Source organism: Pseudorca crassidens, chromosome 15 (genome assembly GCF_039906515.1).
Source record: "Pseudorca crassidens isolate mPseCra1 chromosome 15, mPseCra1.hap1, whole genome shotgun sequence".
NCBI lineage: Eukaryota > Metazoa > Chordata > Mammalia > Artiodactyla > Delphinidae > Pseudorca > Pseudorca crassidens.
The window spans coordinates 31724544-31739704 of NC_090310.1; the positions used below are offsets into that span (position 1 = coordinate 31724544).

The 15161-nt window shown below is 48.6% G+C and overlaps 2 protein-coding genes across 4 annotated transcripts in view; one reads left to right on the forward strand and one right to left on the reverse strand.

Annotated features, from left to right (window-relative positions):
* The first annotated feature begins 86 nt into the window (after positions 1-86).
* TMEM186 (transmembrane protein 186) lies at positions 87-15098 on the forward strand. Of its 2 annotated transcripts, none has more exons than XM_067706664.1 (3): positions 87-153; positions 1204-12850; positions 14980-15098. In XM_067706664.1, the coding sequence occupies exons 1-2, from the start codon at positions 151-153 to the stop codon at positions 1837-1839; spliced, it is 639 nt and encodes a 212-aa protein (XP_067562765.1). In that variant the 5' UTR covers positions 87-150; the 3' UTR covers positions 1840-12850; positions 14980-15098. The 2 variants fall into 2 exon arrangements, with proteins under 2 accessions (XP_067562765.1, XP_067562764.1); XM_067706663.1 differs by having other exon boundaries at positions 116-153; positions 312-12850.
* Positions 10858-15161, reverse strand: part of ABAT (4-aminobutyrate aminotransferase) — an 88021-nt gene continuing 83717 nt past the window's right edge. For both annotated transcript variants that reach the window (XM_067706660.1, XM_067706661.1), the window contains one exon: positions 10858-13885. In XM_067706660.1, coding sequence (XP_067562761.1) covers positions 13764-13885 — 122 coding nt within the window. In that variant the 3' untranslated portion in view covers positions 10858-13763. The remainder of the gene's footprint in view (positions 13886-15161) is intronic.

Below are 15161 nucleotides of genomic sequence, written 5' to 3' on the forward strand. Positions count from 1 at the left end.
ATAATGCCTCGGATTAGCGCTAGCTGTTCTCTCTGGACTACAGATCCCAGAATGCAATGCTCATCTACGCTGTCCTATTAGGGCCGAACACGCGCTCTTAGCGGTTCCGGGAGTAGGAGGGATTCACTTCCGGCAGCCGGCCTTGGAGTCATGGTAAGAAGGCGGGTGGTGGGAAGTAAGGGAGGTGACGTGTTTTGTGGGTCGGGGGCAGGCCTGGGGCAGGCCTGCAGACACCTGGGGTTCTGATTCGGAGAATCCGTGGGAGGGACGTGGGTTCCGATTTGTTATTCCCCGCTCTCCTCTGCGCTCAGGTCACGTGGGCCAGCAACGGCGATAACTAAAACTCACTGGGCACTCGCCGAGCATCAAGTGCATTTGAAGGCTTTAAAACCATCATCACATTCAGTATATTTTGGATCCCCATTTAGAAAGATGAAGAAACTGGGGCCCAGAGAGGTGGAGTAATTTGCCCAAATATCCACAGCTGGTGACTGTAGGAGTCGGGATTGAAACCCAGATCTGACTTCACCGCCCAAAGTATCTTTCACTGCACTATTCGAGGTGTGGAACTGTGCATCTCATAAAACCCTTGTGCTGCGGTTTGACGCCTCCCTCCTCCTCCGTTCTACCCCATCCCTCAATTTAGGTCAAGTAAACAGTGTTTCCCTTCCGACCCCAAGATGACGCTTTAAACCTGACCGAGAATTGGGTAGTTATTATGATGAATGTCTTGCGGATTTGTTCCCCACTGGGACATTGATTGAGTTTCCTGCTTGGGGAATTGTCACACACGCTGTGGATCCAGTGCCAGCCCAGAGTTGGCCCTCTCAAGGTATTTGTTGAATGAATGAAGGCTGCGCCTCCTTTCCTATACCTACTTGAGCTGTCTGGAGGAAAGAGGACCGGTTTAAAAGTCAGACTCTGCCCCACTCACTGGCTGTGTGTCTTTGGGTAAATTTCTTACTTTCTCTGGGCTTAATTTTCTGCGTGGTAAAGTAGAAGTAGTGGTTTCCATCGCAAACGGCTTTTGTGAAGATCACGGGAGGTAAAGCATCTGGCTTTACCTTTCTTTCCATCTCTGGCAGTGATGCCGGCCTCACAGGATTGGTGGGAACCTCCGTGTAAGATGCTTTGCAGCTGTTCCTTGTGTGATTAGCATGGTTGAGTTCCATGAGAGAAATGGTCTCCCTGTCTCCCTTTCAGGCCGCCTTCCTCCGAGCTGTGCCGCGGTCGCCAGGGCCAGCTGCATGGGGAAGGCCTCTCCATGGGCTGTGGTACTGCAGTGGGCGGGATCCTAGGAGGTGGGTGGGAAGCAGGCCACCAACCTCCAAGGAGAAACCACCCGGCACAGAGACAGAGACATTTCAGATGGTGTACCGGTTTGATGCCATCAGGTCTTTCGGGTACTTGTCTCGGCTGAAGGTGGCACAGACGGCCCTGACGGTGGTGGCCCTGCCGCCTAGCCTCTACTGGTACTCCCAGGGCCTCATGACCTTCAACTCCCTGTGCCTGGCGGGCGGGATCGCTGGCTTTGCCCTGGCCATGTTGTGCTGGATGAGCCATTTTTTCCGGAGGCTGGTGGGCATCCTGTACGTGAATGAGTCGGGCACCATGCTGCGGGTGGCCCACCTGACCTTCTGGGGCCGGCGACAGGAGACATACTGCCCTGTGGCCGACGTGATCCCCATGACGGAAAGCCAGGATCGGCCTCAGGAGCTGTTCGTGCGGATCCAGCAGTACAGTGGGAAACAGACCTTCTACCTCACCCTGCGCTACGGACGCATCCTGGACCGAGAGCGTTTCACACAGGTGTTTGGGATGCTGGACAAGTTCAAGTGAACGGACAGGGGGCCTCCTGCAGGCAGCCTGAGGGTGTGGGCGGGGCTGAAGGAGGGGGTCGGGCAGCTGGAGACTTTGCCGGGGCCCCTGGGAACTTGTCTTTTGGGATAAGGAAATTCATGAGATAGAAGTAACTGGGTTTAGAAGGAGGCCCTGAGTGCAGATTCTTAACTGCACTTGTGTGTGACATTCAGATAATGGCCAGAAGTTTCTGTTAAGAGCCAGTCCTTGGAGGAAGCGATGCCAAGCTCTCTCGAACAATTACACTGCTGTGAAACCAAAGAGAGAGGTGGGGGGCGGGAGCCAGAAGACTTGGGTCTGTCCGTTTCCAAATCCCTGTCCTGGGGCAGGTTATCAAGTCTCTCAGAACCTTGGTTTTCACATCTTAAAGTGGAAAAATCCTCCCTGTCTCCTGGGATGGGTGTGAGAATAAACTATAAATGTCATTGTTAGTTCAGAGGTGATGGCGCCGCAAAAGGCTTCCAGGCAATGGGTAGGGATTTCACCAGCCCTGTGCTGCGCCCCCTTGTGGACCCGGCGGCGGGGGGACCAGGATGAAGCCTAGAGCTGGGTCGTTCATCCTGCCAGCGCGGTAGCTGCACAGCCACTGGGGCAAGGTTGTAATCCGAGCAAGTTCACCGCCCAGCGGTCTAGGGGCTCTCACATCAGAAGGCTTTGCAGTGTGATAAAGTCAGATGAACTATATGCTGGTGTGATACTTTATCAAATAAAGCCAGTTATATGTAATGTCCCCCGTAATTAGCAATATGCTTATTGTATAATTTGTAACAAAGAGGAAAGAAGTCATGATCTTTAATTCTACCACTCAGAAGTCAATAACTAAATTTTGTTTTGTGACCTTCCAGTCTTTTTTTATTTTCAAATCGTAGTAAAATATAAACATAAATTTATCCTTTTAATCATTTTAAGTGTACACTAAGTGGCATTAAGTATATTTAGTGTTTTGCAACCATGACTTCTCTCCATTTCCAGAACTTTTTCGTTATCCCAACCAGAAGCTCTGCACCCATTAAATAGTAACTCCCCAACACCCTGTTTCTCCAGCCCTTGGCAACCACTAATCTGCTTTCTGTGTCTATGGAGTTGCCTGTTGTGGATATTTCATGTAAATGGAATCATCCGCTGTGTGGCCTTTTATGTCTGGCTTCTTTCACTTGGCGTAATTTTGCAAGGTTTACCCATGTTGTAGCAGGTATCGGAACTTCATTCCTTTTTTATGGCGGAATAATATGTATATAGCACATTTTGTTTATCCATTAATCTTTCGATGAACATTTTGATTGTCTCCACCTTTTGGCTATTGTGAGTAATGCTGCTGTGAACATTGGTGTACAAACATCTGAGTTTCTGCTTTCAGTTTTTTTGGGTATTTTCTGAGAAGTGGAATTACTGGGTCATACGGTAATTCTAAGTTTAACTTTTTGAGGACCTGCCAACCTTTTCCGTAGTGGCTACACCATTTTATATTCCCACCAGCAATGCATCAGAGTTCCAATTTATCCACATCTTTTTTTTTTTTTATATATAATAGCCATCCTAATGGGTGTGTATCTCACTGTGCTTTCAGTATTTACTTAAAACATAGATGTTATCCTGTATCTGAAATTGGCTTTTTTTTGCTTCATGTTATAACATAGGACTACGTCAGTTATAAACATTCATTTAAAATATTCAGTCACGAGGAAGAAACCTTGTGACTATGTGAGATGCTGGATGTTAACTTACTGTGGTAATCATTTTGCAGTATATACATATATAAATCATGTTGCATACCTTAAACTAGTACCATATTGTATGTCAGTTATATCTCAATAAAGTTGGAAAAAATGGGCAGCATACCTTACAAATAGATAAAAACAAGAGGCCCTGATTATTTGATTTTTTTTCATTTAAATACTTTTTATGCAAAAAAAAATCAGTAATGGCAAAATATTCCACTGAGTGGTTGTAGCTGGTTCTATAACCTTTCTTGTTTAAATGATCTCCATTTTTTCAGTGCTATAAAGAATGTGATAAATGCCAGCTATATGGAGAGTTATCTTCCCTTTGTGTAGACTGCAAATGGCATTTTGAGAAAAGTGACTTTATAATGACGATAACATGAAAGAAGTTTTTAGGTCTTCTCAATTTATTGCATTTCACAGAAGCAAGTAAAGCATGTAATTCAAGGCAGTTTGTCCCTGCAGGCTTCCAAATCAGCCAGTCATCCCAGACCTCTTCCGCTGGGTGCTGAAGGCACCACGGTTCATAAAAGGGGAGGATTTGGCCTTTGGACTGACAGCATCTTGGTGGGGAGGGAGGGCGGATGCTAAGTGCATGTGTATAATTAGAAATGGGGAGGGACTTCCCTGGTGGTCCAGTGGTTAGGAATCCGCCTGCCAATGCAGGGGACACGGGTTTGATCCCTGGACAGGGTAAGATCCCACATGCCACGGGGCAACTAAGCCCGTGCCCCGCAACAAAAGATCCCACATGCTGCAACCAAGACCCGACACAGCCAATAAATGAATAAAATGGGGGAAAGTGCGAGGAGAGAGAAGAGTGGGGTGGCCTGAGGGGGTGAGGCCTGGGGACCCCAGGTGTGTGGAGGAGATGGACATGAGCACTGCTTGTTCAGGCTGAGGGGACACAAGCGTGCGTTTCTGCCCTGGACAGGAGTGGGGTGGGTGCCTTTGCTAAGGGGAGGACCCTGAATTTGATCCAAATCACTGTGGGGAGCCTTCGAAGGTCAGTGAAAGAAAGCTTGGGAGCTCTTAAGAACAAGAGGAAACAGCTTTTAATTTGTATTTGTTTTTAATTAAAGATGCAAATGAAAGGGCATAGACTTATGGATTTGTCATTGCCTCTGTTAAATTCCCATCGTGTGTTAATTCCAGCCAGTTGAAGGCAACGGTCTGGGGAGTGTGTGACCATGTCCCTCAGATATTTGGGAATGCTGGGCTCCCATTGTCAGCTGGGGTATATCTGCAGGGTCTGTCTAGATAGAGGGGCTGTGCGTGCCGTGGACGGTGTGACCGAGAGCCCGGTTGTGGGCCTGGGGGTTCCCAGAGAGCCGCAGACCCACTTAGAAGTGCCGGCTCTTAGGGTAAATGGCATGTGGTTCCACTGACTTAATTTTATACCAACTTTACTCTAAAAATACAACCAGAACCTGACTGCTCTCACCTGCTCCAGCCCTGCCATTTCGATCCAAGCTGCCCTCATAGCCTCTGATTATTGCAACCTGCTGCTTCCATCCTTGCCCTTCTAGAATCTGTTCTCGCAGCAGCCGAAGTGATCCTTCCTTTCTTTCTTCCCTCCTTCCCTCCTGCCACACCTTGTGGCTTGCAGGATCTTAGTTCCCTGACCAGGGATCGAACCCATGCCCCCTACAGTGGAAGCACGGAATCTTAACCACTGGACCACCAGGGAAGTCCTGCCAAAGTGATCCTTTTAAAAAAGAGAATCACATCAATGCTGTAGAAGCTGAAGTCCTTACTGTGACCTACAGGGCCCAGCATGGCCTGGCCCCGCCCCTACCCCCAGCTTTCTTCTCATCCACAACTCTGCATTTACCACTTCAGTTAGCTATATTTCCCTTGCTCTTCCTCCAATAATCAAGGACCCCGCAGCCTCAGGGCCTTTGCACTGACAGTTCCTCTGCCTAAAAGCCTTTCTCCCTAGGTATCTACATAGAAGTGTCTATCTGTCTGTCTCCAGTTTCTCTCTCTGTATAACAGGGGTGTTACTATTTATCCTCAAGAAGTTGTACTGAGGATTCAATTATATAGAAGACTCGATTATATAATCTTTAGAGCTGCTGGTTCCCTTCCCTACCTTTCCCTCACCTGCTTGTCAGTGACTTCAGTTCCTGTGAACCTCTTCTCCCAAAGACACAGTCTGTGCCTATAAAATGTCTTAAGAGGGATTAATGATCTGACCTTGACTTATTAAAACCAAAAGTTAAGTAGGCCTGTTGGGCTACCTGTAAGCACTTACCTGAGTGAGCTTCACCCCCTGGAGATTCTGATTATGTCTGGGGTGGATCCCCAGAATCGGTCTTTTTGTCAAGCTTGAGGCTAATTCTGCTATGCAGCCATGCTGGGAATTTCTGAAATAGATGACCAGGGTGGACAACACCAGAATGACACATGCCTCTGTGTCCCTGGGCCAATTTTTTTTTTTTTTCCTACAGAATAGGTTGTCCGCCTGGGCTCCGTGTGTAGAATCTCCTGGACACCTCTTAAAAAATACTGTTGCCCAGGCCCATGACCAGTTTCCCTAGAGGGGATTCTCATGCGTAGCCTGATTTGACAATTACTGCCCAGAAGTGTCAGTTCAGTGGGAGGTGACAGCCCCAGTTCTCACCGGCTCTGGCACAAAAGAGCCTCCACTGGGATGTGTGGTTTGCTCATGCCAGCAGAGGGCACACAGAGCAAATGCATTATTCTATCCCTTTATTTCCAAGCTAAAATTGCATGTGACAAGGGAAACAGTTTAGGGTTTCTGCAGTGCACCAGCAGGGCAGTAGTACCCAGTTCCCTTGCTCCAGATCAGCAACAACAAAAACAACAAAACTCGCCTGTGCTCAACCCTGCAGATTCTGGTTGGGCAGAAGCTGGGTATCTGTATTTTGATGCTTCCCAGGTAATTCCAAGGCACCCCAGGTTTTGAGAATCATTGTGTGGGATTGGGCCTTCCCAAGAGCCATGCCTCTCTGATGGCCAAGCAGCTTCTCAGAAAATGGAAACGGTCTTTAGATTCAGGTGGTGTGTGGTTATATTGGTGATTTCCCCCTTGGAAAACAGTTCCAAAATAATCATCTAATAGAAATACTCAAGCATGTATATGAGGATGTTCACTGAATGTTTCTAATAGTGAAACAAACACACAACAACAACAGGAAGTAAACTAAGTTGCCATTAGTAGGCAACACAGTTAAATAAGCTATGGAATATTACATGCCCTTAAAAAGAGTGAGGTTGAACCATATCTGCTGATGTGACAGGATAATCATGGGGTAGTGTTAGGTGGAAAAAGCAAATCAGAGAACAATATAGTTCTGTATGATCCTATTTGTGATTTAAAAAAACGCATTCCAAATTTTTCACAGTGGTTAATTCTGGGGAGAAGATTCAGGTGGATGAGACAGAGGGAAAACGTCTACTTTGAACTTTATGGCCTTCTAGTATTGTTTAAAATTTCCGTAATGATCATGTCATCCATCTTAACAAATGAAGTAAAATGCTGTACTAAACACAATCTCTTTTGCCATCCTTTCCCCCTCCTGCCAGCTTTCGAGGTAAAGAGAAAAGTTTCTCAACCATGAATCTCCATTCTGGACTTGGAAGCTGGGTGGACAGTAGGAAACAGTCATTAAAAGCATTAGTGATACAACCGTGTCTGTATTTTGTAGACTGGTTTTCATTCCCATCTGCTGAGAACCATCTGGACTTTGGGCACCCCACCTGCCCTGGGCTGTGTATTATTTAGATGCAGGAAATGGGGTGACCTGTAGCACGTCCATTTTCACATGGTAGTTGCTAGGGACTGAATGTTTGTATCCCCTCCTAAAATTCATATGTTGAACCATAGCCCCCCATGTGATAGTGTTTGGAGATGGGGCTTTTGGGAGGTGATTGGAGTCAGATGAGGTCATGAGGGTGGGGCCCCCACGATGGAATCAGTGCCATGTGAGGACACAAGCAGGAAGAGACCCTCACCAAGGACCCAACCCTGGACTTCCAGCCTCCGGAACAGTGAGAAATAAATGTTGGCTGTTTATGCTGCCCCATCTCTGATATTCTGTTAGAGCAGCTTGAGCTGAGACAGGTAGTCCTCCAGACCATGGTGAGGTCTGCTCCAACTGGGGACATTCACAGTGTGCATGGCTGGGAGCCGTTGTCCTTCCTACACCGGTTACCAGAACTGAGCCTTACCTGGTCATAGGCCCAGATATCCCACCCCCAGCCCATCATAAATAAAAATGTTTAATGCACTTCCCAGAACAGATTTGATGGGCTTAGCTGCTTGCAGGGGGCCAGCCTGGGGTGAGTTAGCCAAATAACTAGGAGCTTGCCCTTGGCTGCTTTAAGAATTCAGGTCTTGTGAGTCCCCAGATGGAAAGCCACCGGGTCCCTTTGAAACCTGGGCAGAGTCCAACTTTTATGGCCCTGTTTTGATCCTGCAGCATTCATTCAACTATAAAATCATGCCTGATGAGGGTTAATCAGGCAGGGTCAATACCATCTGGCCACGTTTGTACCAACTCTAGTGACAAACATCTGTTTTACTGATTAACAGTTGTAATCTGCTCTGGGATCTGGTGGGACTTGTCCCCGTGTTGGGAAGTAGGTTTAACATTTAGAACTATACGTGAGCCAGGTTCACAGAGATCGAGTGGCAAAAGGAACCATCATGTATTAAGCACCTACCACGAGTCAGGAGATGACTACATGATTTTTAAATTTTATTTATTGTTTATTTTTATCTTTTGGCTGTGTTGGGTCTTCGTTGCTGCGTGCGTGGGCTTTCTCTAGTTGCGGTGAGCGGGGGCTACTCTTCGTCGCAGTGCACTGGCTTCTCATTGCGGTGGCTTCTCTTGTGGAGCACGGGCTCTAGGCGTGCAGGCTTCAGTAGTTGTGTTGCGTGGGCTCAGTAGTTGCGGCACTTGGGCTCTAGAGCACGGGCTCAGTAGTTGTGGTGCATGGGGTTAGTTGCTCCGCGGCATGTGGGATCTTCCCGGACCAGAGATTGAACCTGTGTCCCCTGCATTGGCAGGTGGATTCTTAACCACTGCGCCACCAGGGAAGTCCTGATTTCGAGATTTTCTTGAATCCTCCCAGCAGCTGTTGGAGTTGGAGAACCGGAGAGAGGTCGCAGGTGTAGGGTGAAGCACGTGGTTTGGAAGCAAGACTTCCTACCTGCTTGAACCCCAGCCCTGCCACTCCCAGGCTGTGACTGTGGGCCAGTAATATAATCACTGTCTGTGCCTTGGTTTCTTCATCTGTGAATTAATGATAATAAAGGCACCCACCGAGGGTAGTTGAAGGGGCTGACTTACTACATGAAAAGCACTTAAAAACAGCGCTTGGTCCAGGGAAGCCCTCAGTAAGTGTCAGCTGCTTTACTGTGATCACTCTCTGCGGGTGATGCTCAGAGAGGTGAAGTGACTTACTCAAGGTCACCCAGCTAGAAAGCAGCAGAGTTAGGTCATTCTACTGCCTTGTCCTGCCTCCCCGGGGGGTGGAGAAGGGGGAAGAAGGACAGAAAATGGAAACAGTGACTGTTTTTAACAAAGGTCCTGGCACCTTCCACCCACCTGCCTTAGGGATATACGCTTAGGAGCTCACACTAATGCTGACCAGTTCAAGTTCACTTTCCCAGGCCAGTGGCCAGGCTGGTGGTGAGAAGGGTCCTGAGTGGTTGATCCTCAACCAACCCCATGCTGACTGCATGTGCTCATTCACACACACCCGTGTGTCTCAAATCCTGGCCTCCAGGCTGTGTGATGCCGGGCGGGTTCCCCAATCTCTCTGAGCATCAGGCTCCTCATCTCACAAACAGGCAGACACATACACGGCTCATAGGTGTGTTGTGAACATGACAAAGCCCCAGCAGAATACGCTTGTGCATAGCAGATGCTCAACAAATGATAAATATTATCACTCTATGTGATTATTCTTAAAAGCATATTTAATGGTAGATATTGCTTTCCTAGTCAGTTATTTCATAGACCTGTTCGGTGTCCCAGCCAGAAGGAACCTTGGAAATCACGTGGTCCAAACCATACATTTTCCAGGTGAGAAAAAGAAGGGCCATGGAGGGCCACTGAGACAGCTGGGTGCAGGTGAGTCAGGAGCCCACGGCCCGCGGTTCTAGGTCAGGATAGCAGGAGGACCAAAGAGCCAGCTCGTTTCCACAGGTGCTGACTCAGCATCTCTTCCGTGCCTTCCCACGCGGCACCTGCCTCCCGGCTGATTCCCATCAGTCATCAGCTCACCACCTCCATCCGTGAGGGAGAGAAGGTGATTTAATTGGTTTGGGGTGGGGCCTGAGCATTAGGATATTTACAGAGTTCTTTAGGGCAACTCCAAAGTGCCTCTCGTGTTGAATGTCACTGTCCTGGATGTAGTGGATTTTGTGCTTTTCCCTCCCTCTCCATCCAGCCCATTACCGCTGTCCTGGTTGGGCCACCTGGTCATCTCGATGGCCACAGATTCCGACTGATCACCCAGTCTCTCTTGTTCACAGTGGACAATCAGGACATTCATTCTAGAATGCATGTTGGATTACCCCCTGCTCCAAACCCTGCTCCATCAGTTCATGGAAGGCCCAGACTGGCACAGGAGGCCCTCCAGGTCCGAGCCCTGCCTGTTTCTTTGGCCTGGTCTCCAGGCTCTTCTGCTCTCCTTGTCTTTGTGATCTAGTAATGCTGAACGCTGTAGAAGTCCCTGCCGCATCCTGCCTTCGTGCCTTCAGCTATAGCTGTCCTCTTGGTCTGGAATGCCTTCCACCCCTCCTCTGAGTCACTGGAGCAGTTCCCACTCAACCTTGAAGTTGAAACTCAGAGGCCTAACCTCCACCCTGACTTGGGCCTATCCTTTGTTCATGTACAATATCCTCCTGTATCCTGGTCCTTACGCTGGGTTGCTGTGACCTTTGCCCCACTGGAAGGTGAGCTGAGGGTAAGGACCACACCTTGTCCATCCCCATTACATGGCATGTCTTGGATGAACTCTGATGAACTGAATGGCCTCACCAGACTTCTCAGCCCAAGGCAGACTTAACGCAGGAAGAGAATTCCCCCAAGACATCCCTAAGAGGTGCTTAATCATAGGCGCTTCATAAGAACTTGTGAAAGAAGTCCTTACCAAAACCATTTCCAACCAAAAAGACCACATTTACTCTGATGTTTCCATTATAAATATTTTGTTTTTAATTTAAGAATACTGATTAACACAGGAAACAGACTGAGTTCATGGACTTGCGCATATGGTCATCAGTTACACTGTGACGTGTTATTTCTTGATCATTTATTGGCACTGTCAACAGAATACTGTAAACAAGATCACTTTGTATGCGTAAGTTGGCAAGGCTCCCTAGCTATGGTTTTCTACCATGAGCTGATATACAGATAGATATAGACAGGTATAGATATACAGATTATATTAATGTTGTGCACGATTTTGCATGGTTACTGAGTGTCAGTAAAAATTATTTAAAAAACACCCATTTATAGTAAAAGTGAGGATGTGCTAAGATTTGCCATGACTGGACCTTGTTTTCTGTAAAAGTGATGAGATTTGCTGGCGACATTTACTAAACTCTATGGCACTAATGTGTGATGGATTCGTTTCCGGACCGTCGGCCACAGAAGTTCTTCTGCGTGGGCTCTGCCTGAGCCAGCACCCTGTCCTCTGGGCTCCTTATGTTTTCACCAACCTCTAGCAAGTTTCTTGAGCGCTGCTGAGAAGGTTTTCCTTGAAATTCTCACAGCTACACCTCCACTTCCAAAAGAGAACGTCTCAGGAACTCACTATGCCCTGAGTCAACGAGGACTGGCTGATAAATGGCTTAAAAAGTTTTATAAGTAACTTCCCTTGATAAGGAGTGAATAAGTCTGGAAATGACTTTCCAGATAAAAAAGATTTCATTTCTCTGTCTGTGCCCTGTGGGGAGAGAACAAAATATTGGAGCCACTCTCTCCACCAAAGAGAGCCAACGTTTCTGGTTGTGCCCTGGCTTAAAAACCTTTTGGACTCCAGCAATCTCATTGTATGTTTCGATCCAATGCTAAAGTTCTCAGGAGAAAGCATACATGAATTATGGTTTGGTTTGCATTTTGCTTGTTTGTTAAATAAGGCCTTGAATCTTGGGATATTGCCTGTGGAATCTGGATCCCCAGTGAAAAGTGTGAGGCTGTGAACTCATGTGTCTTTGCATATGCTCTTCCCTTTCTGCAACACTCTTCCTTGTCTTGTCTACTTGGTGAACTCTTGTTCATCCTGCAAAATCCTGCTCAAATGTCACTTTCTCCTTGGAACCTCCTCTGACCCTTAGGTGGATTGGGCCACTCCCTCTGATTTCCTGATGTTCCTACACATACGACTATTATGGCATTAATTGCTGGTTTAGGATTCTGTTGTCCGCAGTGGGATGTGAGTCCCTTGAGAGCAGGGACTAGGTTTTATTTCACCTTTGGATTTCTAGTGCTTAGCAGGGACAGAGCAGGTATTTAATGCAAGTTTCATGAATGAATGACTGGATAAATAAATGAATATACAAATGAGCGAAAGCTTGCAGAGAGGGAGGCTCCATTTAGTTGGCAGTGCGAACGCCCTTGGACACGGCAGAGCTCCTTAAAAGCAACGGATTAGCACTGAGTGCAGGAATGCAGGGTGAACCGGGATTCAGGGATTCCCCCTCGTCTGTTAAACACGTGACTGCCTTTCATTCTTGGCAAAAATAGGATGATGACCAAATCTGCTGAAAAGCGGAAGCAGAAAAAAACCAAACCACTTTGAGATCTTTGGATGGTTAGTTATTAAAAGAGAAAAGTGCTGAATTGAGAATCTTGATCTGCCCGGCTCCCAAAATAGTCAACCAAGGCACCAGGAGACCAAGTGGCTTCCTTTTGGACAGACTTCCTTCATCTACCCGCTAAACAACACTCATTGCTGGAGGATGACCAAATGCTCTTTTTAGGAGCATCTGAGGTCAAATCAGTTCCAAAATGGTCTCGCCTCCAGCAGAGACCCCCTTAGCCTCAGCCTTCATCCAATTAAGCCTCTAAGTATCACCTGCCTGGTCATCTCACAGTCACTCATGGCAGGAAAATCTCTGACTTGCAGGGGTAACGACAAGGAAGCCACCTTGCACCAACAGGCTACTTCTTCCTGCATGGAACTGTGGCGCCCTCAATTCATGATACCTCCTGCAAGAAGACACCTAGTCCAGCTTTGATGTAGCAGCAAAGCCGTTCCTGGGACGGCTCAGAAGTGGAGCAGAGGTGGATGAGCAGAGCTAGAGACAGGGTCCCGGGGCGAGGGGTCCAAAGTCAGACCCCAGGTGCCGTGGGGACAGGAGGAGGGGTCTCTGCTGCCCCAGGCCTGGGCTTACACTCCTGGGCGTGTGTCCCTGGGATGATCAGGTGCAGCTTGCTTTCCACAGAGGTCTGGGCTGACGTTTAACGGGAGGGAGGGAATTTGGGGAACGAGGGTGGTGAGTAAGACCTGTTGGCGATGCCACCCAGAGATTCTCCCAGGACGAAGCCCCATGAAGGCGAGAATTCACAGTTTGGAGAGGAATCCCCGGATGGATCAGGGGAGTGGCCCTACTCTTTAGGCCAGAAGACCCCTTCCCACACCCCCAAGCTCAATGCCGTGTCCCTACTCTCCTGCCTTAATATGCTCTGTCCTGCCCGTCACTGGACTGTGCATGGGACATGCTCAGAGCTTCGGGGCCTGGGCGCGAGGGGGAAGCATGTCTGTTTGCATAGGGCAGGGGGAGCCAGCATCCTCCCCGTTCAGAACGTGTCACTTGAGAGGGACGGAACGCAGGAGTCCCAGCCACCAGCCCCAGGAGCAGGTATCATTCCCCTGACTGGCTTCCAAAGGTATCGTTGGGGTCAAGGGTGGCAGATAACCTGGCCAGGACCCTCGGGGCCCAACCTAAGACTATGTCCAGGGCTCAAGCAGAATTTCTGGGCTTAAAACCAATGTGCACCATTGGCTTTGCAGGGAGAGAGCAAACCAGCCCCTCCCCTCCCCCCAAGCCACGAAAAACATCCCCTCCCCACAAATAATCCTCCAGTTTATGCATTCACCTCTGATACTTTAAGTGAAAACATGAATTAGGCAAACTAATCAATTTGACAAGGGGTGAGATCAGGGCTTCCTCAGAGCGTGGAGGAAATGGCTTCTTTACTTGAAGTCGGCTAAGATGTCGCTGAAAATATTGAGGAACAGGTGTGCGTGGTGGTCCCTGAAGACCAGAGTGGGACGGAAGCGGATGGATTTGTCGCCGCAGCCCCCCAGCATCAGGCCTAAAAGGAGAGGCGGGGGTGGGTTAGGGGCTTGGGCTCGGAGTCACGGGCCAGGGAGCCGGGCGGGGTCACACACGGTGGCTACCCCATCCGTCCGAACCGTTCTGTCCTTCCTTGCAGCCACCCGTCCAGCCCTCCTTCCCGTTCTCGCTCATCGGCCGCTCAGCCGCCCTTCTCTCCCCTCCCTCCCTTCCAACTTTGAAGGCCAGCTCTGCTGCCCCTGAGCTAGGCCTGCTGATTGAGAAGTCCTGACACAAAGTCCTGGCCTTCCAGAAACTCGTGGTGTGGCAGGGAAAGAAAATAAGAAGTAAGTTACACAAGTGGGGGCAGGTCAGCAGCGCTTATGAAGGATGGAATCTGAGTTTTGGTGTTTTTTTGGGCCGCGCTTTGCGGCTTGCAGGATCTCAGTTCCCCAACCGGGGATCCAACCTGGGGCCCCGGCAGTGAGAGCGTGGCGTTCTAACCACTGGACCGCCAGGGAATTCTCGGAATCTGCTTCTTTTAAAGGGCGATTTCACCTTTGACTAGATGGGGCTCTTTGGCTGGGTTGTATAGCGTCTCTGAGACTCAGTTTTTTCATTCTCAAGAGGAGGTGAATTACCCCTGCCCTTCAGGGCTGCTGCAGGATTCTCTAAGATGGTCCAGGTGAAAGACACCAGCTTTGACACATAGTAGGCTCTCTGATCTGCCCCACTTAAAACTTCCATGGCTCCTATAGCTCTTAGGAGAAAGTCCACAATCTCGAACCTCATCCCTAGGCTGACGTGAACCTGATTCACCCCCTGCCACCCGTCTGTCCCTCGTTCCACTCCATGCATTTGTTTTCTCCCTCTGTATGCCCCATTCTGCCCAGCTAAAGGCACACATCCCTTCCCCTGCCTGGAATGCTCCTTCTCACCTTCTTCACCTGGCCAATCCCTATTCATCCGGCGAGATGTAGGGTAAAATGCCACTTCCTCAAGGAAGCCTTCCCTGATTTCCTGGACATTTTCCCCAGCTATTTGTTCTCTAACTCCTTTTCCTCTGTTCTAGGACTTATAACTGTAATAGATTGTTTATGGAATATTCTCTTTGATGTCACCCCTTCCTGCTAGACTGCAAGCTCCTTGAAGGAAGGGACCCTGGCTCTCCTGACCCTCTCCAGAGTTGGTACCTCTCACCTTCTGCTCACCTTCTCGGCGAATATCGTTGAATGAATAAATGTATAAGGAAAGCTCCCTGGTAACTTTCTCTTCTTTTGAGAAGGCAATTCAGACTATTTTTAGTCCTGTGAATC